The sequence below is a fragment of the Lethenteron reissneri genome, chromosome 50, assembly GCF_015708825.2.
Source record: "Lethenteron reissneri isolate LAM-NWPU_2019-01 chromosome 50, ASM1570882v1, whole genome shotgun sequence".
Lineage (NCBI taxonomy): Eukaryota > Metazoa > Chordata > Hyperoartia > Petromyzontiformes > Petromyzontidae > Lethenteron > Lethenteron reissneri.
This window is the reverse complement of record NC_083828.1, coordinates 3319207-3344396: the sequence shown is the minus strand read 5'-3', so window position 1 is coordinate 3344396 and position 25190 is coordinate 3319207. Positions and strand designations below refer to the sequence as shown.

Below are 25190 nucleotides of genomic sequence, written 5' to 3'. Positions count from 1 at the left end.
TCCGGTCTACAACGAGATTGTGATTCCGAACCAAGAACGGAGAACGGTTTCCCCCCCCCCCCCGTCTCTCGCGGAACACCGTACGTTGCCGCCGCTGCCTGCCTCTCGTTTCAGGTGGCCCAGGTGTGCGCATTTGAGCTCGGCGTCCCGGTCGACATCGTCTCCGTGAAGCCTACGACCACCCTGTGCAGCCCCAACGCCCAGGCGACCGGGGGCAGCGTCAGCAGCGAGATCAACTGCATGGTACCCGCCGTCGCCCCCCCCCCCTCTCTCCCCTCTCTCTCTCTCTCTCTCATGTTCATTGACGCCAACGGAGCTGACAGCTCCGGCATTGTCACTGTTAGTAGCAGCACATTGATCATCAGTATCATCATGAGCAGTAGCAGCAGCAGCAGCAGCATCATCAGCAGCACCATCGTCATGAGCAGCAGCATCATCAGCAATTCTAGATTTGAAGCTTTCGTGACTGCAAGGATTCATATTCTTAGGTTTTTTCGGTAAAGTCAAATAAGTAAAAAATTCAAATTTATAAAAGTAAAATAAAAATAAAATAAAAATCACGACGTTTCGGAGGCAACACAAGCTTCCGTCTTCAGGTGGAACCGTCACAGCACGATAGCGTCACTTGATACAGCTATCGTGCTGTGACGGTTCCACCTGAAGATGGAAGCTTGTGTTGCCTCCGAAACGTCGTGATTTTTATTTTACTTTTTATTTTACTTTTATTAATTTAAATTTTTTACCTATGTGACTTTACCGAAAAAACCTAAGAATATCATCAGCAACTTTATCAACATCAGTGGAGCCAGCAGCGGTGCCCCTTACCGCTAACAGCAGTACCGTCATCAGCGTTATCATTGTGAGCAGCAACACGAGCATCATCATCAGCAACTTCATCAGCATCATCAACATCAGTGGAGCCAGCAGCGGTGCCCCTTACCGCTAATGGCAGTACCGTCATCAGCGTTATCATTGTTAACAGCAACACGAGCATCATCATCAACAACTTCATCTACATCAGTGAGCCAACAGGAGCAACGTTACCATCAACAGTATCATTATCATTGTGAAGAGCAAAACAAGCATGATCAGCAGCTTTATCATATTATTCATCATCAGCTGTCAGCAAGTACCGATTACGCCTGACAAGTAATACACCAAGCACCATGCCCGGCCGTTTTTGTCTCAGTGTCACTCCACACCAGGTATTAATTGAATACTTAGTCACCCTAGATACGAGATACCACCACTTGCCACTGATATTAGTATTATTATCTATGGCTAGATATCAAACCTGGGCCATCAGGTTTACACACCGCTGTGTGTGTGTGTGCTACCCAACGTGGTACCGATTCCTACGTGCGTACGTTTACATCCTCGCAGCGGCGGATTTTGGCTAAGCCATCGAACAAACACGGTCACCGCATCGCGCGCCTTCAGATGCGCTTCTGCGGCCGTCTGGAACGCTCTTCCTTCCAAAATTAGGAAGCCACTGGAGCTATGCACTTTTAAATAATCTCGATTGAAAACCCATTTCTTTGTAACTCCTTTTTGTGTTTAGTTTGTTGTCTTTCCCCACGCACCTCCGATTAGCACAGTTGGCTACGTACGGTGAGAAAGAACTTGAACATACATCTGCGCATATCGCTTTGGGGAAGGGGGGGGGGGAGAGAACAACAGCTGGTTGACGACAGCATTGCGTAGACTATTTGGAAGCGATGAATTAAACCGCTTGTGATTTATACTCGTAGCTAAAACAAGCAGTGTAACGCGTATAAACAGCGGACATGCAGCAGCAGCAGCAGGCGCTGCACATGTCCTGCCTTGTGCTCCGTGTGGAAATATATTCCCAGCCTCATCATGGCCAATTTAAACATCATGTAATGCGTTTTACGTCTCATGCACATCTGATGTTTATATATAGTGAATTATGTGTGTATATCCTTGTCTGGAGGGGGAGAGGGGGAAGAGAGTGGTTAGTGCACTGCGCTGTGAACCCGACGGCCGGAGGTTTGATTCCTGTTGCACTGCGGATGCAAGGTACAGGGCACGAACCACTGCATTACAGCTCTCCCTACTCACGCAGAGACACAGATCTCCTGATAGCCTCAGCAGACTGTTGGGGCAAGTGCTGTTAGCGAGTACCACCTATGAAGGCAGTAGAACCTATGAAGAGTAGCACGAGGGAGTGGGTGGCCAGCACCACGCCCGGCCGCCTTTGTCTCCTTAGTGGCGATGTTTACACACCGCACCAGACACTCATTTGAGGCTGAGTCGACTTAGGGGAGGCCCAGGACCGATTCAGATGAGCATCACTGGCGTAGCGCTAACCGCTACACTACCGCTCCCACAAAGACAAAGATCCCCCCTATAGCCTTAACAGACTGTCGGAGAAAAGTGCTGTTAGCGAGCAGCACCTATAAAGGCCGGAACGGTACACGAGGGGGTGGGTGGCCAGCACCACGCCCGACCGCCTTTGTCTCCCTAGTAGCGATGTTTACACACCGCACCAGGTACTCATTTCAGGCTGAGTCGACCTAGGGGAGGCCCAGGACCGGTTCAGATAATCATCACTGGTATTGGCCGTGAGCGAGAATCGAACTTGGGTCACCAGGTTAGTAGCGCATTGCGCTAACCACTACACTACCGCTCCCACACACACTCACTCGCACACGCGACGGCACAACGAGATGGACAAACACACACTTGTACAGCTTCCAGGATAGCCTCTCTTATTACGACTCTTTAGTTTGTACTCTTTCCGCGGCCATTAATCTTGATTCAGAGCTGCTAAATCTCATTTTCCCAGAGACCTTTTCTTTACACTTCTTAAACTTGCGGAGCTCACTCTCCTCTCTGGAAGCCTTCACCGAGACCCACAATCGGCTGCAATGTCAACGAGCGCACTATTAATAATAATACACGGGGCTTTTATTTGTGTAACAATCAGCATCATATTGCTGGCGGGGCTCCTTAAATCACAACAACAGTGTCACTTGATACTCCGGCTAAGCCGGGCGGAGACTGAGACCGGCGGCGTAGCGTGGTTGGCACGGGCCTTGGGATGCGGGGAATGAAACGGGAGGGGGGTCCCCTGCTCTGCTCCTATTTCTCTTCGAAGGCCGCCGCCTGAACCCCTCCGACCCACGGCGGGAGTGGGGGGGGGGCGGCGCAGTTACACCACCTGCGCACCCGACAGCCGCCGCCTCTGCTCGGCAATTGTTCGGGAGCGATCCGTACTTCGGGATGTTTGACGGAAATTCTGTTTTGAAGGAACGTTTTTGTTTTGTTCTTTTGGACGTCTTTTTGATGCCCGGAGACAACCGGTCGGGCATACGAGGGGTCACGTCTGCACGAGTGGGTTCATGAACCCAGCTGCCCCCTGGCTACATCGCAGCCCATTGGGGTCTGCGTGAACCACCTCCAAAGCGCTGGATCGCAGGCGTGCGCCATCGGGTTACAGAACTGTTGGCTCGGGTAGACGATCGATGCATTTGTACTTGTGTTGAATTTCTTTGCCGCCGTACGTAGCCAGCTGTACTCATCGAAGGTGCAGTGGGTGAGTGTCTATTAAGGCTGATGTTACACGTGGAGGGATGTTGAGTCAGCCTAGGCTAGGCACGAGACAAGTTCAGATGCAGATCGTCAGTTGTGTGCTTAACCAAGAATTGAACCTATAATTACACAAACACATACAAACACGTGCACGCTCTTAACTTACTTTTAACCCTAAATAGACCATTGAGGCAAGTGCAGTACGTGAGCACCGATTAAGGGTGGCATGAGATATAGCAGGGCTTTCTGTTATGGGATTCGATTAGCATGAATGACGCGATATAAAATAAAAGTATAATTTTTTGTTGTTATGTCCGGCTACCACCGTGCGTGCCCAGCCACCTTTGTCTGGCGTTAGATTGTCGAAGGTCGGCACAGATCATCACTCAGATGCCACCTGCCACTCAAGAATGCGCACAACCTGGGATTGAACCCGGTCGGCGGGCAGGGCATCACCTCGCTTGTGGACAAACCACAATGCCGCCACCGCCACCCACACACACATTCCTACACACGCGCACGAGCGCGCCAGTGCAAACACACACGCTCGTGTGCGCGCACGCAGGACAGGTATGGGATATCAAGCGTCTGCACTTGTTCGTCAGCGCTCGGGCGCTGTAACTAATACCGTCCGCGCGGCTTCGGTGGCGTGGCCTTGCCCTCCTCCTCCGCGCAAGCCACCCTGAGCATTGTGTCAGGGGAGCAGCGGGCGATTCATTCCAGGGCTTCTGCCAACGCAGCCATTATTCCGCGCCGCGTGGATTTCTGCACTCGGCCCGGTATTGCCCCGGCGTGCCGATTGATTCGCTCGCTCGCTCGCGGACGCTTTAGCTGTCTGAGCACGTGCGGTGGCTAAAGGGACTTTTTTTTTTTTACCCCAATCCCCCATCTCCCCCCACTAAGTCAATTACGCCGGCTCGGCCGGAATTGATGAAGGCTTTGACAGTAATGTACGTGCGTACGTGCGTGCGCGCGGGTGCGTGTGTGCGTGGTGGTGCAGCGGTTAGCGCGCTGCCCTTACGAAATTGGCAGCCCGAGTTCGATTCCCGCTCACGGCCAACACCAGTGACGATTTTCTGAACCTGTCCTGGGTATCCCCTAGGTCGACTCAGCCTCAAATGAGTACCTGGAGCAGTGAGTAAACCTTGGCACTGGGGAGACAACGGGGGCCGGGCGTGGTGCTGGCCACCCATCCCTCGTGCTACTCTTCATAGGTGCTACAGCCTCCATAGGTGCTACTCGCTAACAGCTCTTGCCCCAACAGTCTGTGAAGGCTACATGGGGGATCTTTGCCTTTGTGCGAGCCGTTCCCTTATCAGCCACGGTAGGCTGCTCAGTGTCGGCAGGTTCGATTCCGGCTTCCCAGTGGAGGGCACCGTTATTTAGAAGGGACGTGAAGCCGATAGCTCTCCGTGTTATAGATCAGCGTAACGGTTTTCTCCGCAAAAGGACGAAGGTGGTGCGCGCGTGTTTTTTTTGTAGTTGCCGAATCGTTAATTTAATTTCTCATCCTTTTTTTTTTTTATCCTCGCGCTAACCCACTGCCGACGGCGGTGCTGAGCGGCAACGCACTTCGCGCAATTACAAAACCTGCGTGTTCAGTTCGCACAATTTAGCGCTCTTTAATTAAATTTTTTTTTAAACGTGCGATAGATCGGCTCCCTTGATTTAAACAAAGCCGGGGTTAATCGCGGAAATGAAACAATCTTTAACATTTCATTACCAAATTTCCAATCCGTTGCGCTCGCGCGATGAGGTGAAAACGGTGCCCTTCCTGAGCCCCCCTGGTCTTCCTTGCGGCGTCGCCTATAAACCTGTCTTACTGTACGTACGTTACGTTGAACTTCTTTCGCGCCGTACGTAGCCAACCGTGCTCATCGGGGGTGCGTGCGGGTGGCACTCCCCGTCGCGCGCTCTCTGCGTAGCCGTTTGCCGCGCGTCGGCCATCCAATACGTGAGCAAAAATGTATTCCTCAGTGGTGGACCCCAGCCATCACCAACATCAGCCATGTTCTATCCACTGCTGCACGAGGCAGTCGCCATCTCCCGCACCTCCGATTAGCACGGTTGGCTACGTACGGTGCGAAAGAAGTTCAGCATATGTGCGTAACAATCCATCTAGCTCCTGCACACGGGTTGATCCCATCGCTCCATCTCTTGAGTGGACGTCCTCCTGGGCATGTCACCTCCTTTGGCTGCCCCACTCCATTGTTTGTCTCAACCCTCGGCGATTACCGCTATCAAGAGACGGTGTCTGGCCCAAGCCCACTTGCATCTCTTAGCAGTCGGTACGATGTCTCTGCTTTGTGTTCGCTCTGCGATCCACATGTTCCTCTTTACGGCGCCGAGTGAAAAAACTAAACTTTGTATGTTTTACGTCTTTTGGTCAGGCATTGGTTACCGGACTGAGACCATTAAACTCACTGTGCCTGAGAACCTGGTTTAATCACTGGCAGCTGTGTGTGCTTGAGCCTAAGATCTCAATTTTGCCAGAGCATTGCTCACCCGTGACCGTTTGTAATTTTAGAAATTACCGGTGATTTCGAAATCTGTGCCATGTGCAATTGTGGAGGTTGGTCACCATGACAGTTTTTACTCGCCTCTTACCTCTCATTACCATATTCGAGCCATGCCAGCCCAGAGCAGCTCAGTTTTTCCACTGCAGAAGCCGTGCCGCTGACGGTCACACGCAACGATTCAGTCAAGACGCGCGTGTACTATGTGGTGGTGCTATGTCCTTACGGTGTACTCGTTGACGGTGCACTCTTGTGCAATGAACGAGTCGATGGCCCTGATCCTGGCCCTGCAGGGCCCTCACCCGAGTCAATGGAAGTACTCACCTCCAATGGTGGCTTGGTATCAGCGGTAGAGATTCCTCAATGCCGCCGACCCGAGTTCGATTCCCGCTCACGACCGACATCAGTGACGATTATCCGATCCGAGCCTCCCCTAGGTCGACTCAGTGTCAAATGAGTACCTGGTGCGGGGGGTGTAAACATCGCCACTGGGGAGACAAAGGGGGCCGGGCATGGTGCTGGCCACCCACACCCCCCCCTCGCGTGCCGTGCCGGCCTTCATAGGTGCTACTAGCTAACAGCACTTGCCCCAACAGTCCGTTAAGGCTTTAAGGTTGGATGTTTGTCTTTGCGTGCAGGGCATACAGAAGTGCTGCGAGATGCTGAAGGATCGCATGAAGGACGTCAAGGCGTCCTTGCCTCCAGACACTCCGTGGAAGGACCTCGTGTCTGCCTGCTTCAAGAAGACGGTCAACCTCACCGCTCAGTACTGGTGAGCGACGCTTGCACACCGAGCCCTCGTTAACCGCTCGCTCTGTCGATTCGTTCGCCTCACGCGAGGGTGAGGTTCTGGTTCCTGCCGCGGTTGTTGGGCACAGGTCCGAAAGGCCCCCTAAAATCGGGATTGAGAATCTTTATTTATTTCTGGAGGAATCCGATGAGCTGTGAAGCTCTTTTTCACACATGTCCAGTCGGGGCGGGTCAGAAGGTGACAACAACCCAAAATACAAAAAACACGACGGGAGTGAAAAGTATAGAGGGAAGGTAGGCAGGTCACTGAAATAAGTAAATATCATCAATACGTGAAGTACAATTCCTGCCGATTTTTCAACACTAAGCGCAGGCTTGGGCAGGGCAGTACAACAACAACAAACAACGGTCCCAGAACACACCACGACGACAACACACAGTCGTCACGCAATAACAATATATAACAATAATAATGATAACAATATCACGAATAATAACAATAATAGCAATTCTAATAATACTGGTAGGAACCTCCTGGTTACACCAGCCCACAGGGATTATTGTGTCCGTCGTGCAGGGAGGGGCTGGGTGGGGATGGGCTGGGTGGGGATGGGCTGGGTGGGGAGGGTGGGGCTGGGTGGGGAGGGTGGGGAGGGGCTGGGTGAGGAGGGGCTGGGTGGGGAGGGGCTGGTCACCCCGTGGTGCCCTTATAAAACTCAACGTTTAACCTACTCACGCCGGCTTGTGCCCGCCCTCACAGTCGGGCATATTTGCGGAATACACCACGCCGCCGTTGACCCTGGCCATTGACCGAGCAACCCAACGTTCCTACCAGCTCCCTCCGCAGGAATGTGTTGATAACAGTCATAATATCAATAATACCGATAACAATAGCACTACTAATAATAGTAACAAATAATAACAATAATATCGATACCAAGTATAATAACACTTAGAACGATCATGATAATAACAATAATGTCAACTTGTCACGCATCGCCGCCACCACCACCACATAGGATTGGCTCGCTCTCGCAGACAGAGAGAGAATGAATGATTCGGAGGAACGAGGAGCCACGAGCAAAGCGGGAAAGTCATCCTCTGTATATATATATGAATGTGTTACCAGCCAATTAATGAGTGTTTCATAATAATAATAATTGACACTCGTAAAGCGCCTTTCACACGGAGGTCACAGGCCGCTGCACGCACAAAAGGCTCCCACGCCAATCAGATCGTGTCGGAGGAAACCGGAGCACACGGAGAAAACCCTCGCAACGTAAGCGTGTACGTTGAACTTCTTTTGCACCGTACGTAGCCAACCGCGCTAATCGGAGTTGGGTGCGGGGGGAAGGGCAAGAAACTCAACAAAAACAGCAGTTTGAAAGAAATGACTTGGAATAGATGGAGCTCACATTTGCTATTATTGCATTTTACCCGGGAAAGCCAAGATTTGGCGTCTCGACACCCACGGGAAGAGGCTTTCACAACCTTTTGTGTGATCCATCAAACCCTCGCTGCTGCCTCCACAGCGCTGGATTACGGGCCACATGCACAGCCAACACCATCCCGGCTTATGATAGATAGTGCAGCAGATAGATAACGTGTTTCATGAATAGGGCCTGGTTTGCGGGAAGCTGAGAACAGACACGACAGGGGGGTGGGGGGGGGGGAATTCCAAAGCTGGCAAATCGAGAGAGAGAGAGCACGTGTTAATGAAAGCGCGGCAGATAAGAACCAACACGTTTCTTGAATTGAGCAAGGTTTTAGGAATTCGGAGAAAAGAGACGGTGGGAGGTAGGGATATGCGTGGAGGCGGCGGTCACGGTGGGGTAGGGAGGGATGGTTTCCAGAGCGAAGCAGAGCGAGGAAAGAGGGAGGAAGGGAATGAACGTTGCGCTCTCCTGTGGCGCGGTAGTGGAACAAGGGACGGACGAGAGGGAGGCGATCAACCCGATGAAACAGCCGAGTCCTCGACACCGGTGACGGGGTTGTCGGGGCGTGAAATTCGCGAGAGACTAATTCGCCACCGAATTGGCAGTCTTGCAGGCCCCGTTCAAAATCTTGCCGTCCCCTGCGCGGCTGCTCACGCCTCCTCTCCGGTGGAAATCCTGAAGCTCGGAAGTGTTCCGGCCTGCTCAGCTGAGCGTGGGACGATGCTCATCACCGTTGACAGCCCTGGTCGAAATTTCTAAATTCCTATTGTCAGGGGTCATTCACCAGCCCACACCTCCCCCCCCCCCCCCCCCCCCCGTAGAACAACCACTGCGGACGGAGGCAGCACGTAGCCAAAATTTTGAAATCACGACCTTTGGATGATAAGCCGAGCGCCGCAAGTACCATACACGGCCAGACATTGCAAATTCAATGTTATCAACGGGAGAAATTATTTTAAAATGTATTTACGTATCTCGAACAGCGACTCGCACGAGATTCTCTGGGGCGTGGTGTCACAAAGGCTGCTTCTCAAGAGAGCGCTGCTTGGGAATATTTGGCCGCATTCGCTCACCGAGCTTATTCGCACGTGGGAAGAGTCGAGGATGGCTGAAGAAATCCCCCCGTGCATTCGAGGGGACAAGTGCCCAGATTATCTCCAAAGGCAGCCGGCAACTTCTTCTTGGTTCTTTCGGTAAAGTTTTATTATTTCCCTTCTACGTGACTTTACCGAAAGAACCAAGAAGATGAATCCCTGCAGTTACGAAAGCTTTAAATCGAAATTTAGCCAGCAACTTGCTTGCTAACCTGCCGTCTCTTGGTCACTCCGCGAGCCAAGCGTTTTGCGAGTCTGTATGATACACAAATCCTGCCTCGAAAGCTCCGGAGCAGAACAAAAAAAAAACCGATAAAAACTCCCAGGACCATCCGTTTGGCGCCCGGCGGTAAAAAAAAAAACCAGACGCTTCGTTTCCGCTTGTTTTGCTCCGGGCAGAAAACAACACGGGAGAATCCCAGTGTTTATTTTTTGGCGTGCGCTTTTAATTGGTCAGGGCGGATACGTAGAAGGTTGAATGTGCGACGTTGCACTTTGATCATCGCAAATAACGTGGTGTACTCTTACCTGGGGGGGTGGGGGGGCATTCATCCCTTGCGCTTTGGCTCCCATCCTCGTGCGTGCGTTGTGCCGCTGACTTTTCTATAACCCCACCCCCACCGCCACACCTCCCCCCCCCCTGCCTTCTCGTGCCCCCCATTATTTCATCCGTCAAAGTAGTTCGAGAGGAGTATGAGAGGAGAACGAGTGTAGTACGAGAGTATGAGAGTAGTAGTAGGTTTTTACCCTTTAAACTGGTACAAATCTGACACCTTTATACAAGGCATCATGTTTGCAATAACCGCAACACAAGCAGTCAAAATGCAAACAATAAGAAACAACTCTGATAATGGTAATGATATGCACTGTCCTTGAAGTTGATTGGTCCACACCCGAGACAGCTTTCCTTAGAGCCTAGTCTCCATTGGTGTTGGACCAGATGACGCCAAAAGGCGTGCGCCTAAGGAAAGCTCTCTCGGGTGTGGACCAATCAACTTCATTATCAGAGTTGTTTCTTTTTGTTTGCATTTTCACTGCTTGTGTTGCGGTTATTGCAAACATGATGCCTTGTATAAAGGTGTCAGATTTGTACCAGTTCAAAGGGTAAAAACCTACTACTATATTTTGCCACTGGTAAAGGAGGTCTCATAGAGTATGAGAGTAGTACGAGAGGGACGTTTCACCCCGACTCGCGTCTCTCCATCCACGTGGCACCACCGGTCCTGGCGGCAGAACAAATGTCACCAGCTGTAAAGAGACGCTGCCCTTTGTTGTTTTTTTTCCTTCCCCCACAAAGGAAGATTACGGGAGAGATCGTGTTTTGTTTAACTTGGCGAGCAATCAAGAGGGCAGAATGGAGTCTCATTTGCGAAGAGTGACTCGGGTCACCAAAATTACGGGGCGAAGGAGGATGGTTTGGACGTTTAACACGTAGGCTTTCGCGACCAATATGATTCATAATAAAGGTTCTTGGGTTAGATCGCGTTATTTATAAATGTGTCGGAACCCTCCACCACCCGACACGGCCAATCAGCAAAAAATGTGTCACGTTGACTAAAGACAATTATCTTCAACACACCGCTGGGCTAAAGTAGTGAACTATTTGTCTTTTGTAAACGTGACACATTTTTTAGTGATTGGCGTTGTCGGGTGGTGGAGGTTTGCGACACATTTATAAATAACGCGATCTCACCCAAAAACCTTTATTATGGTTCGGGCATCGCTCGCCACCGATGCTCGCCATGGCCAGGAATCAAACTCCCCCGCCCCCCCACATCAAAGACCCCCGTGTAGCCTGTAACAGACTGTAGGGGCAAGTGCTGTTGGCGAGCACCTATAAAGGCCAGAACGGCACACGAGGAGGTGGGTGGCCAACACCCCGCCCGACCGCCTTTGTCTCTCCAGTGGCGATGTTCACACACCACACCAGGTACTCATTTGGGGGTGAGACGACCTAGGGGAGGCCCGGGACCGGTTCAGATAATCATCACCGGTGTTGGCCGTGAGCGGGAATCGAACTCGGGCTGCCGGGTTCAGTAGCGCGACGCGTTAACCGCTCCCCCACTCCCAACACGCACGCACGCACACACAATATGAATACAATGAAATCCCTGTGTAGCACACAAAGCACTTCGGTCAGAATTGCACAGTAGCTGTCAGCTCTTTGGCACGGGATCAGGGGCAACGCCTTTTTAGAGGAAGCCTCACCGGCCCAGGTGTGCCCAGCGCCTGCGGGAGAGGATGAAGTGGGACAAGGCACAGACTCCTCCCATCCGTGGCTCTTCCGAGAGACACGTGGAATCGTTTCTCGCTTTTATCCGTTCTGCATCGCTGCTCAAAGGGAGGCACTGACCGGGTGTGATGGTGGTGGTGGTGGCGTAATCTGATGAATGTTGTATGGGGTTGGTAGATCAGGCAGAGATGTGAAACGCATCTGAAGGGTAACAAAGGTTGTAGGCGGGGAGGAAGCGGTACAGCAAAGAGGCTTGAAACATATCTGGGCTCAGACAAGCGTGTGTTGGTGCTCGCCCCGCTTTAGAGGCTATGCGAGCCGGTGGTGGTAATTCCACATTGCTGTGGAAGGGGCCAGGCTAGGGTTGACCACTGACGACTTACCACAGCGATGAAAAGAAAGCGAATAGGCTTTTCCCGTTTCTGGGAAGAATACGGGAGGTTTCGATGTAAAGCTTTCGTGACTGCAGGGATTCATCTTCTTGGTTCTTTCGGTAAAGTCACGTAGAAGGGAAATAATAAAATAACAAAAATAAAACATAATAAAATAATTCTCGAACCCCCTACGCCGGGGGTTCGAACCAGCGACCTCTGGATTGCAAGTCCAGTGTGCTGACCATTACACTATTAACCGTGTGCATGCGTGTGTGCTTTATTATGTTACTTAAATTACGCATTGCTGTGGTGGGTCGCTTACCCCCCCCCAACTGCCTATCTACCCACACACCCACCTACCAATGTCCTTAGCTTGTCCACCAACCCACCTATATACTCGCTTATTAATCTACCTACCCACTAATCTACCTACCTATGCCCATACCTACCTACTAACCCTTCCAATTTCTATAATATCCACCCAACCACCAAATGGCCTACATACCCACCCATCCAGCTAACTTCCAATCTTCTCAACTACTTCATTTGAGGATGATAGATTATGGATGTGCTGCTGCAGTGAACTTAGACAAAAACTGGTTATTAGGGCCTCAAGGGGGGCCGAGATTCGTGTGATATAATAATAATAAGTGTGAACCAAATACGAGCTGAAGACGAAAATCACTATTAACGTAAATAAGCAAATGAATCGCTAATCTCCAGCGTGCCTGGTGACTGTCCGTCAAACTAAGACGGTTGTTACCGCATCGCGCCCTTTCAGATGCGCTTCTGCGGCCGTCTGGAACGCTCTTCCGATATTATGAAGCCACCTGAGCTATGCGTTTTACATCTAGATTGAAAGTTCATTTCTGTTCGAACTGCTTTTTAAATCCTTTGTATTAAGTTCGCTTGCTTGCTTGCGTGCTTGCTTGCTTGCGACCGTGCAAATCTTTTGGTCGTTTTTTAACCCACTTCCCGTGATCCAATCGAGCTGACATTTTGCACACAGACTCGTTGTGCGAGACAATTAATGTTCGTGAAATTTTTTTTCCAAAATTTTACACTGGTTAGGGAAAACAAATTAAATATTTAATTACCAATTGCTTAATACTGGCAGACAATCATCTGACCCATAGGTGGCAGCCATCTCAAGCCAGAGGACGAGAGGACTCTAGCCGCCACGCATATAAAGGATTTATAGTGAAAAACTTTGTTTTTACGGGTTATACTTATTGTGTGTTAGTTTTGTGTCCTTCTCCCGCGCCTCCAATTATCACAGTTGGCTACGTACGGCGCGAAAGAAGTTCGAAGTACGTGCTCACACAGACGTCTATATCTCTCTTCTCTCCTCCAACTCCTCCGCCCCCTCGCCTGCGACACCTTTTCGATCGTCTCACGGCCGCCGTGGCAGGGTGTGGCCGGACGCGACGTCAACGGAGCCGCGCTACAACTCGTACGGCGTGACGGCCACGGAGGCCGAACTGGACGTGCTCACGGGCGAGCATGTGCTCCGGCGTGTCGACATCCTCTTCGACTGCGGCCAGAGGTCCGTGCGAGAGCACACGTGCGCGCGTGCGTCTGTGTGTGTGTGTGTCTGTGCGTCTGTGTCTGTGGCGAGTGGTGGTGCAGCGGTTAGCGCTACAAACCCGGCGTGCCGAATTCGATTCCCGCTCACGGCCAACACCAGTGAGGATTATCTGAACCAGTTCTGGGCCTCGCCTAGGTCGACTCAGTCTCAAATGAGTACTTGGTACGGTGTGTAAACATCGCTACCTGGGAGACAAAGGCGGCCGGGCGGGGTGTTGGCCACCCACCTCCTCGTGTGCCGTTCCGGCCTTTATAGGTGCTCGCCAACAGCACTTGCCCCAACAGTCTGGAAAGGCTATACGGGGGATCTTTTTTTGTAGTGGTTAGAACACCCCCTTGCGAACTCCCTTGTGTGCCGTGCCGGTCTTCACAGCTGCTCGCTAACAGCACTTGCCCCAAAAGTATGTGAAGGCTATACTGGGGGATCCTTGTGTGTGCGTGCATGAAGGACGCTACTACTGGACAGTTACAGGCCGTCATCCTCCAACAACAGCGGAGGGCCTAGGAGTAACATGCTCATAACAGCGAGCGGAGCACTGGGCGGCTAAAACATAGCAAGTTGGGGGCACAGTTCGGCCACAACGCAAGCAGCCGTCCTTGCGTTGTGGCCGAAACGTCGTGAGAATAGTATTTTATAATGTTTTCTTTTTATTATTTTATTATTTCCCTTCTACGTGACTTTACCGAAAGAACCAAGAAGATGTATTCGTTCAGTGACGTTGCGGTGCGTCGTTTTCTGCGGCAGCATGAACCCGGCGATTGACGTCGGGCAGGTGGAGGGCGCCTTCACCATGGGCCTGGGCTACTGGCTCACGGAGCGCCTGGTCTACCACCCCACCAGCGGGCAGCTGCTCACCAACGGCACGTGGGAGTACAAACCTCCCAGCAGCAAGGTGGTGCCCGCTCGCTCCGGCCGCGCACCGTCCGCCAGCGCTCTGCTTGTGACGAAATTCCTCATCCTATGAGTCCGCTTAGCAGAATTCTTCATACGGTCGGGAGCCACAAGACATGCACGTTTATATGGGGCGGTCACGTTGGGGGGGTCACGTGGGGCAGTCACTTGGGACGGTCACATGGGTTCAGGATCAGTTCCGATATCCGTCACTGGTGTTTGGTGGCCGTGGGCAGGAATCGAACCCGGTTTGCCGATTTGGTAGAGATTCGCACTAACCGCTACACTGCAGCTCCCGCACACACACACACGCACACAAACGTGTACAAACACGTGTGTGCACGCAGCACGCACATACACCACTCGTCACTCGTCACAAAAATGTGAATGAAAGAAAAACGCGGAAAAATGTCAAGGTCACGGGCTCTGCACCCCGTTAGGTCAGCCCACTGTGCCAGTTTCTCTGGGATTGACGAGGGGAATGCGAACGGATGGCGAGGGTTCGCACACCGCCGCTATTGTGCGAGCGCGCGCACACAGATGCGCGAGCACGCCGCCGCCACTCCGGGGCGACTATCACTCCCCCAGCTATTTGCCGAGGATAAGAGGAGGGGCCCCATTCATGCACAGCACACAGCACGGGCGGAAGTCAATAATAATCATGACGAAATAAATAAATATCCAAAGCCCGCATTCATCTTCCTGCTCACACGAGCGTGTGTTGGTGTTCATCCCCGTGGTTCGGATTGATCTCTGCGTCCGTCAGCCACCGTTGACTTTTCACAAAGTAGTCGTCATTTTATTAACCTTCAGATGGATGATGGATGGGGCCGAGTCGGCCTCAGATTGGGATTTGAATTTCAAACTGTCCAGTTGCAAATCGAATGACATAGAACCACACAGCCAGAGAAAACTATTAAATAATAAAACACAATTCTTTCATTCGGTGTAAAGGTTTCAATTAACACTTCTTTCTTGCTGAACGGGAAAGGCTTTGAACATGGACTTGGTTATCTTGACACATCATACGCTTTGAATATAAAATGAATGCATTATTACAAACACATTTGTCATGTCGAAGAATTTCTCAAGGCGTTTTCAGGAGGGGTCCTGCACTGAGATATTTGGCAAACTCCTTTTAATCGTGACTTTGTGCACGCGCCACAACAGACAGGAAATGCATGCACGTTTCTGACGCTCAACAATCTTCAGAGATTCCTGAGGAAACCTACTTTCTGTGCCGCCATCTGACAAGCCACGCCCCTGATGGCCTGACTTTATCCTGGCCTGTTGCAGCGTGCATTGCCCTGGTGTGGCGTGACTTTCCCTGGAGGGGCGTGGTCAAACATCCGCTGACCTGGCGTGACGTACGATAGTACGTCACGTCGAACTCATCTTGCACCGTACGTAGCCAACCGTGCTAATCGAACGTGGCTTGTTTTGGCGAGGCCTGAATTTTTCCTGGATACGACGTGGCCTGATCTTGTCCTGGTCATGGCGTGGCGTCACTTGTCTTGGCGTGGCCAGAAACTTGTCCTGGCGTGGCGTGACGTCACTTGTCTTGGCGTGGCTAAAAACTTGTTTTTGGCGTGACCGGAACTTGTCGTGGTGTGCAGGACATCCCGGTGGACTTCCGCGTGCACCTGCTGAAGGACGCCCCCAACCCGGCGGGGGTGCTGCGCTCCAAGGCGTCGGGGGAGCCGCCGCAGTGCATGTCGTGCAGCGCGCTGCTCGCCGTGAAGCACGCGGCGCTGGCGGCCCGCGCCGAGATCGCGCGCAACGACTACTTCCCCCTGCGTACGTGCGGCGACGGGGGGCACGCACGCACACACAAGCGCGCGGGGGGGCGTCACGGCTCGGTGTGGTGCGGTTTGCGTGGTGTGGTGTGGTGTGGTTTGTGTTGTGTGGTTTGTGTTGTGTGGTTTGTGTTGTGTGGCGCGGTTTGTGCGGTGTGGCGTGGTTTGTGCGGTGTGACACGGTGTGGCATGGTTTGTGTGGTGTGGCCTGCACGGTGTGGCACGGTTTGCGTGGCGCGGTGCGGCGTGGTTTGCGTGGCGTGGTTTGTGTTGTGCGGCGTGGTTTGCGTGGCGCGGCATGATTTGTGTTGTGTGGTGTGGTTTGTGCAGTGTGGCGCGGTTTGTGCGGTGTGGCATGGTTTGTGCAGTGTGCTTCCATCCACCGGGGCAGGAGATGCTGTGATTCCATAGGTTATGGTTTGGTAGAGTGTGGCTTGGTTTGGTAGGGTGTGGTGTAGTTGGGTAGAGTGTGGCCGGTATTAATGGTTCTGTGGTGTGGCTTTGCTTTGTTCGTCAGCGTTATGACACTGCATAGAACGTCTAGCTCACGTGTGGTGCAGTCGACTCTCAAATATCCGAGGGAATGGGGTGGAGGGGTGGCATGGAAAAATCAAACCACACAGACAAAGCATAGCACGCGTAGATTCGTCCATGAGCACGTGCTCATTGTTTACCTGCGCGGAGTGGCTCCGCGCTGTCTGTGTTTACCGCAGCTTAAGGTAATCGGTTTACTTGCCCGAGGTGTCTGGGTGTCTGCGGTCACACGGGGCTCCCCAAGACGCTGAACCCCGACGAGTGAGGAGCAGCTAACTAGAGAAAGAGCAGGCATGCAATCGTTTATTTTACAAGCGGGGTTAATCTGCAACCCGGGTAATCTGCCCATGGAGAGTTACCGCACAGAATGAATGGCGAGGTCGTCAGTGATTTTGGTAGTGTGTGGGTTTTGTGGGGTATGGGTTGGCATAGATTTTTTTTTAAAACTTACCAGCGAAAGGCAACACTGAGCTATCAGTTTATTTTCAGAAGCCACAAATGATGGCGCAAAGAAGTGGCTTATCACGTGGAAATTTACATCAGCAAAAATAATCCCTAACGCACGTCGATTCTAAATGTGGTGGGAAGAACCGGAGGACCCGGAGAAAAATCCACTCGACCCCGGGGAGAGAGAACTTGCACGCTCCGAATATACAGCAGGCGTCAAGGGGTCGGGATCGAACCCACGGCCTCCTGCACACCAGGCGCGGGAGATAACGTCTCGCCAGCAGCGGGGCGAGACGTTATCTGTTAGTGTGTGGCTGGGTGCGGTGGTGCGTGGCGGCGTGCGGCTCGCCACGTCACCGCCCTTTGTGGCAGCGCGGCTTCAGCAATGCACGGCAGTACATCTCAGCGTCGCGTGATGCATGGTACACGACGCACATCCCTTGAGGGGCGCGACAAGGCGTAGAAATGCGAAAATAATTTCACAATATTTTTATTTTACTCCCCCGCTGCCCACGTAGAAATGAATAAAATTGTGAAATGCTTTAGATTTATTGTCGCATTACAAGAACGGAAATTATTATTCGCAAGTGCCACTTGCCAACGTAGCCTAGGGCACAACTCCGTTATGCAGAGTACACCTCTACGGAGTGGACACCCCTGGTAACACCGCAGCCTCACAACAAGAAGGACCTGGGTTTGATTCACAACTCGGGGGCGTCCTTTCCGTATGTTCTCCCCCTGTTCTTCATGGAATTCCTCCGGGTTATCTGCTCTCCTCCTCTTGCAAAACCCAAAAAATTCGTATAATGTAACTGGTATTGGCTGAGAAATTACTCGCAAATTACTCAACTGGGATTGTGTTAGAGCAACAACATTGCCCCTCCCAACTCCCACTGCGAAAATAAAAAAAAGTTAAACCTGGCAGGACCCTCCTGATAACGAGTCTTGAGACTCAGTGACGCTTTCTTGGATAAAACAAGCGTAAGGATAAAAAAAGAATATGGGACACCAATATCCAGAATACAACGACAAATATCCCCCCGTATAGCTTCAAGAGACTTTTAGGGCAAGTGCTGTTAGCGAGTTGCGCCTATGAAGTCCGGCACAGCACACGATGGGGTGGGTGGCCAGCACCACGCTCGGCCGCCTTTGTCTCCCGAGTGGCGATGTTTACACACCGCACCAGGTGCTCATTTTATGCTGAGTCGACCTAGGGGAGGCCCAGGACCGGTTCAGATAATCGTCACCAGTGTTGGCCTTGAGCGGGAATCGAACTCGGGCCACCGGGTTCGTAGCGCAGCGCCCTAACCGCTACACTACCACTCCCCACATACAGAATTTTCCGCACGTATGACATCTCAATGCAGAAAATATCTAGACGGAGCATGTCACTATACAGAGAACAAGGCCCTATCGAGCGTACATCTGTGTACGTCATAACCTTTGTAGAGAACACGCATCTACACCTAAAGCAAACCGTTAGGCAGAAGAACTTTTAAATAATATAGATTGAAAACTCATTTATTGAGAACTACTTTTTGCGATTAGTTTGTTGCTTGTGTTTTTTTTGCACCGTACATAACCAAGCGTGCTAATCGGAGTTGCGGGAGGACAACAAACTAAACACACAAATCAGTTCTAAAGAAATGAGTTTGTCAATCGAGATGATTTTAAAGTGCATAGCTCCAGTGGCTTCCTAATATCGAAGGGAAGAGCGTTCCAGACGGCCGCGGAAGCGCATCTGAAAGCGCCGCGCGACGCGGTGACCACCGTCTTTGTTCGATGGCCGAGCAGCCAAAAGCCGCCGCTGCTGCTGCTACGAGAATGAGCGGAGTTCGCGTGATGATGGTTCACTCCCCTTGACGAGATCGGCAAACTATTGTGGTTCACCTCCGACTAAGCACGGTTGGCTACGTACGGTGCGAAAGAAGTTCAGCATACACATACATACGGCGCACCTCGTTACGAAACGCAGAAAGAGCGCAGCATCTATGCAGTAAAGACAGCCCACCCACCGCCCAACCACTGATCGATATATTACCCCGCCACTCCCTCCCCCATGCCTTGCGTTTTCCATAGAAAAGCGATTCCTCCTCGTCTGCAGACGACAATAATGGTAATGGTAGTAATAACAACAACAACAACAGACGCCGAGTTGGTGAATCATGCCGCGGGACGTTCGCCCGAGGGAGCCGGTCCCGTGGTGCCCGTGCATTCATTCAGCGCCGTCTGGGAAAATAACACTGGTCAACACACTTTTTCTGTCATAAGGCATTCCAACGGGTTTTCAAGGTAATTTTGGGGTGCTGATTCAAAATCTGGCATCACATCAGGTTTTTGAGATATCAAATATTTCATTTTCAATAAAAACTGCAGAAGAAAAATATTAAATAAATGTGGATATCTACATAAAATGATATGATAAACACACTATCCTAAAAATACAGCACCATATTTTAACACTTAAAGCAGTCACTGACTCGCAACAACTTTCAATCATAAGTGACAGAGTTAATTTCGGGTAAAATCAATGAAAATGGGGTATGCCGATAGCATAAAATGAGATGTGATAGACCAAATCTGAGATCAGATTTGGAATCAGCACCCTGAAATGAGTCTAAAACAGCTGCAAAAGTCCAGGCCAGAAAAAAATGCTTTTTTTCTGTTGACCAGTGTCATCGACCCCGATGTCCTGTGCGCAACTCGTTACTTCAAGTCGTGCAAGATGCGAACCCGTGCCAGTGACTCACGTTCGCGACGTCATTTTGCCTCGACGTTCATCGCCGCCGCGTCATTCCGCTTAGCCAGGCACTTATTCTCCCGTGGAGTTGTGCTCACGGGGATTTGTGCGACCAAGTGCACACTTTATTTGCTTATTTTAATTCTCTCTCTCTCTCTCTCATCGACTTCACATTCCTTCATGCCCTTCCTCTGACTTGACTCTCAAAGTCACCTCACTCCTCCTCTCCCTCACATTTCCACCCACTCCCCCTCTCAGCCACCCTCCCCGCCCAATAAATGTGCGTGCGTTGGCAGGTCTCCCTTTCCTCTGTGCTGTTCGTAATGTCTACAATGTCATTTTCTATGCCGTTTGTAGTATATATGATTCACTCCCTCCGTATCGGCACAAACTTAACACCTATCTAATTCTGTCTTACCAGTCATTGATTTCTGCTGAAGCTTCCATGATCCTGGCCTATGGAGCCACCTATATGCGAGTGTATAATGCAGCCAGCTGGTACATGGCAGAGGTTGCAAATCCAAATCCTGGTAGTGGGTTGACGTTTCCTCGTCACCCGACTCGAATCACTAATTTAAGCACCACCACGTGGAGACTGAATATGTGTTTGCTGTCGCACGGAGAGACTCGCATCTACCACACGAATCCTCGGTTGCCACCACTGGTCCGAGATTAGTTTGAGCTCATTCGAATTTTGTTCCAGTCAGTGGCCCAGCTATTTTACAAGCGACATCCGTGGCGTGTGAGCACAGAAGCAACACGAAGGACAAAAAACATCGATGTTGCAGATAATCGCCAGAGTCTCGCACTGCGCCATGCTCGTGTGCATATATTACCTTTTACTAGTTTTTTTAATATTTTACCAGGTAAGGCCCACGAGCTACACAGCTCTCTTTCAGAAGCGACCTGGCCACAGATGAATAGCTCAACAAAGCGGCTTATCGTGGCGAAATTTACAGCAGCCAAATACCCTGACCGCATGTTGAGTCGAACTGCGGAAGGGAAAACCGGAGCACCCAGGGAGACAAATCCACGCGGCCACGGCGAGAGAGAGAAAAAGGAAAATACAAATATACAGCAGCAGGCGTCGGGGTCGGGATTGAATCCACGACCTCCTGCGTACCGGGCGAGGGAGATAACATCTCCTAGCCACCGTGGCGCCAGAATATGGGGGGCACCAAGACTTGTTTTATTGGTCTTGTTGGTGGATCATGTATCAGAGGTCGCAAACGGGTTTTGATTCCTTACCCGTACCTCATACCCAGGCCGCACCAGGGTCGCAAACGGGTACTCGTACCCATACCTGGCCGGGTACGGGTAGCCGGGTATCAGGGTAGGGTACGGGTATAAAGGGTACCCGGTTGCGACCTCTGTCGTGTATACATAGCAGCCGTTTGGCATACCCACCAGGTTGGCAACAATGTGTCATTTCGGAGTGCAGTACAGCAAGTAGGAGTCCAACTTTGCTCTACGTGGCTGATGATTGACATCATAAGTCGTCAATCATCAGCCATGATCTAGCCACTGCTAGATAGAGTGGCCATTGTTCCTTTCCAGCGACGTGGCCCGCCAACGCGGTCCGCTTTACTTAGATTTTTCTCGACGCTCATTGGGACGTCACCCCCTCGCGTGCACGTTCCTCCGATTCACGCGTACGTCAAACATAGAAACAAAAACCCACTGCCATAAACATCTCGAGCAAAAACGAAGAACTGTCTGGATACTCGCAGATTGTTGCAGACCTCAACTGAGCCACGGATGATATTTGCATGCGTGGCACACTGTGTGGCAAAAAGGTTGCTTTTCAATCGCCGTGCAAGTTTTCACCGCTGTGGCAGGTTTACATCGCGCGCTGTGTCGCGAGCGCAACATAGTCTTGCCGACACAGCTAATGACCTCCCCCCCCGCCCCCGCCTGTACGTGACTGGGAACCGATAGCGCCCGCTAAGCCCCGTGATCTCTCGCACGGGTAAGCGATACGGGCGGGACTAATCCACCATTCTCTCGGTCTAAGCCCGTCATCTGTACCGCCTCTGTGCATGCATCCGAGAGGGGCATTGCATTGGGGAAAAGCAAATAACGTCTCGTGTTTTTGACGCCACTCGGACTTTCTTGGTCACAGAAATTAAAAGCTGGCTGAGGTTTGGGTGTCATTTAAAACCAACGCTGCGATCGTAGGGGAAGCGCAGGTTTTTTTTTTCCGTTGCAAAAAAACATTTTTTGCAAACGACTGCGGATTTGTGAAATGAATGTCCAAAAGTAAAAGTGCCCTCATTCTCAAATGACCATGCGGTGGTTGCTAATCTCCGCTGGTACCTCTGACCCAGGAGTGGACATTTTCCCTTCCCGTGGCAGGGGACCAGTCTCTCCACTGCTGGCTTAGTGCAAAGGGGTACACTGTTTAATGCACCTCAAAGGGATGGTGGGTTGCATTGACTCCCAACCAAAAACGTCGTGATTTTTATTTTATTTTTATTTGACTTGTATTAATTTAAATTTTTTACCCACGTGACTTTACCGAAAAAAACCTAAGAATATGAATCCTTGCAGTCACAAAAGCTTCAAATCTAGAATCTCAACCAATTATCTGAACTCATGTGTGTATGTTGAAAAAAAACAAGCATGATTATCCTACTGGAGCAATGGGCACTGTTGAGCCAGTGGTGGAAATTCCATGTTCCTATGGTCAGACCAATATTCTCCCTAACACAACGGCTTTAATTCACACAAAGCGATGTTACTTATCTTACTCATGAAGGATGATGACGATCGTGATGATGATCGTGATGGGGCTGAACTGAGTGGATCGGGTGGTGGTTGTGCTGGCAGTGATGATGATGGTGAGACTGAGTGGGCTGTAGTTGGATGGTGATGCTGATGCTTCAACAATTACAGAAGCAACGATGATCATAACGATGAGCCTAGCAGTGATATGAAATCATGGTTGGGAGCCCCTGCTTCTCTATCGCCAGAGCTATCAAGATTCTGCATTTATATATGCAGTGTATATGTGTGAGCCATGAATAACAAAAAGTAATGTAGCCAGAATGAAGACGGATTGAATTAAGCCGCAAATTCCGATCACTTTGAAAAGATTAGAAAGCATAGATCACGTAGGAAACTTGAAATAAGAAAATTGAATTTTTGAATAGTCAGCTCTGCATTTGAGTTTTTGAAACCAGTATTAACCCTTTCATCTTACACAGCAGCGCCCTTTGAGCACTTCCTCCCAGATCTAACATGTGCACATGTGTAGAACTGTGGTTATGTACGGTGCAAAGTGAAATACATATTCGAGGAATGATTCAATCATTATTTCAGTCGAGCAATGAAGACGGATTGAATTAAGCCGCAAATTCCGATCACTTTGAAAAGATTAGAAAGCATAGTTCACGTAAAAATTGTAAAATAAGAAAATTGAATTTTTGAATTGTCAGCTCTGCATTTGAGTCTTTGAAACCAGTATTAACCCTTTCATCTTACACAGCAGCGCCCTTTGAGCACTTCCTCCCAGATCTAACGTGTGCACATGTGTAGAACTGTGGTTATGTACGGTGCAAAGTGAAATACATATTCGAGGAATTATTTCAGTCGAGCAATAATTGAGAGACACCATTGGAACCTCCTTTTGGCGTCATCTGGTCCAACACCATGTGAGACTAGGCTCTAAGAAAAGCTGTCTCGGGTGTGGACCAATCATTTTCAAGGACAGTGCATACATTATCAGAGTTGTGTTTTTTGTTTGCATTCCGACCGCAGGTATTGTGGTCAATGCAAACATGACTCCATGTAAAAAAAGGTGTCAGTTTTGTTTCCAGATAAAAGGGTAAAAAAAACAATTATCAATTGAGGGACACTTTGTCGTGGGCCAAAAGGGAAACTGAAACATATTCCACGGGAATGTGGAATTTCCACCCAGGCCCGATAACGGAGATGAGCATCGCCACGCACACGCACACGCTCGATAACGAGGACATACTCTGGATTTCTTTGACCGCGTGACAGCCTGTTGAGATCCACTGACTGTTGCAAGGCCGGGAGACCCATGCGCTGTGTATGAGATTCATTAAACGGTGGATGATTTTTCTTTCGCAGATGGCCCAGCCACGGTTGATGAGGTGCAACAGTGCTGTCTGGTGGACCCCAAACAGTTCACTCTGTGAGCGCCTCAATTCCTGACCCTCCACGTGGCTTTTTCAGCATTTCGTCTCCTGACCTCAATGAACTCCACCACCAGGAATGAAACGCACACTCAACGATCGGCATTTATCAACCTTGAACGACCGAACCCCAACACTCCACTACTCAACCCCAACACTCCACCACTCAACCCTAACACTCCACCACCCAACACTCCACTAAACAACCCCGATACTCCACCACCCAACACTCCACCACTGAACCCAAACACTCCACCACTCAACCCCAACACTCCACTACTCAACCCCAACATTCCACCACCCGTCCTCAACACTCCATCACTCAACCCCAACACTCCACCACCCGACCCCAACACTCCACCACTGAACCCCAACACTCCACCACCCGACCTCAACACTCCATCACTCAACCCCAACACTCCACCACTCAACCCCAACACTCCACCACTCAACCCCAACACTCCACCACTCAACCCCAACACTCCACCACCCAACCCCAACACTCCACCACCCGACCCCAAGACTCCACCACTCAACCCCAACACTCCACCACTCAACCCCAACACTCCACCACCCAACCCCAACACTCCACCACCCAACCCCAACACTCCACCACCCGACCCCAACACTCCACCACCCAACCCCAACACTCCACCACTCAACCACAACACTCCACCACTCAACCCCAACACTCCACCACTCAACCCCAATACTCCACCACCCAACCCCAACACTCCACCACTCAACCACAACACTCCACCACTCAACCCCAACACTCCAGCACTCCACCACAATACTCCACCACTCAACCCCAACACTCCACCACTCAACCACAACACTCCACCACTCAACCGCAACACTCCACCACCCAACCCCAACACTCCACCACTCAACCCCAACACTCCACCACTCAACCCCAACACTCCACCACTCAACCCCAACACTCCACCACTCAACCCAAACGCTCCACCACTCAACCCCAACACTCCACCACTCAACACTCCACCACTCAACCACAACACTCCACCACTCAACCCCAACACTCCACCACTCAACCCCAACACTCCACCACAATA

At 50.9% G+C, this 25190-nt stretch overlaps 1 protein-coding gene across 1 annotated transcript in view; it reads left to right on the top strand.

Annotated features, from left to right (window-relative positions):
- Positions 1-24261, top strand: part of LOC133355247 (xanthine dehydrogenase-like) — an 85933-nt gene extending 61672 nt beyond the window's left edge. The window contains 6 exon segments of the mRNA XM_061572627.1: positions 115-243; positions 6710-6843; positions 13370-13504; positions 14291-14438; positions 16054-16234; positions 24050-24261. Of these exon segments, the coding sequence (XP_061428611.1) occupies positions 115-243; positions 6710-6843; positions 13370-13504; positions 14291-14438; positions 16054-16234; positions 24050-24117 (795 nt within the window). The 3' untranslated portion in view covers positions 24118-24261.
- Positions 24262-25190: the final 929 nt, after the last annotated feature.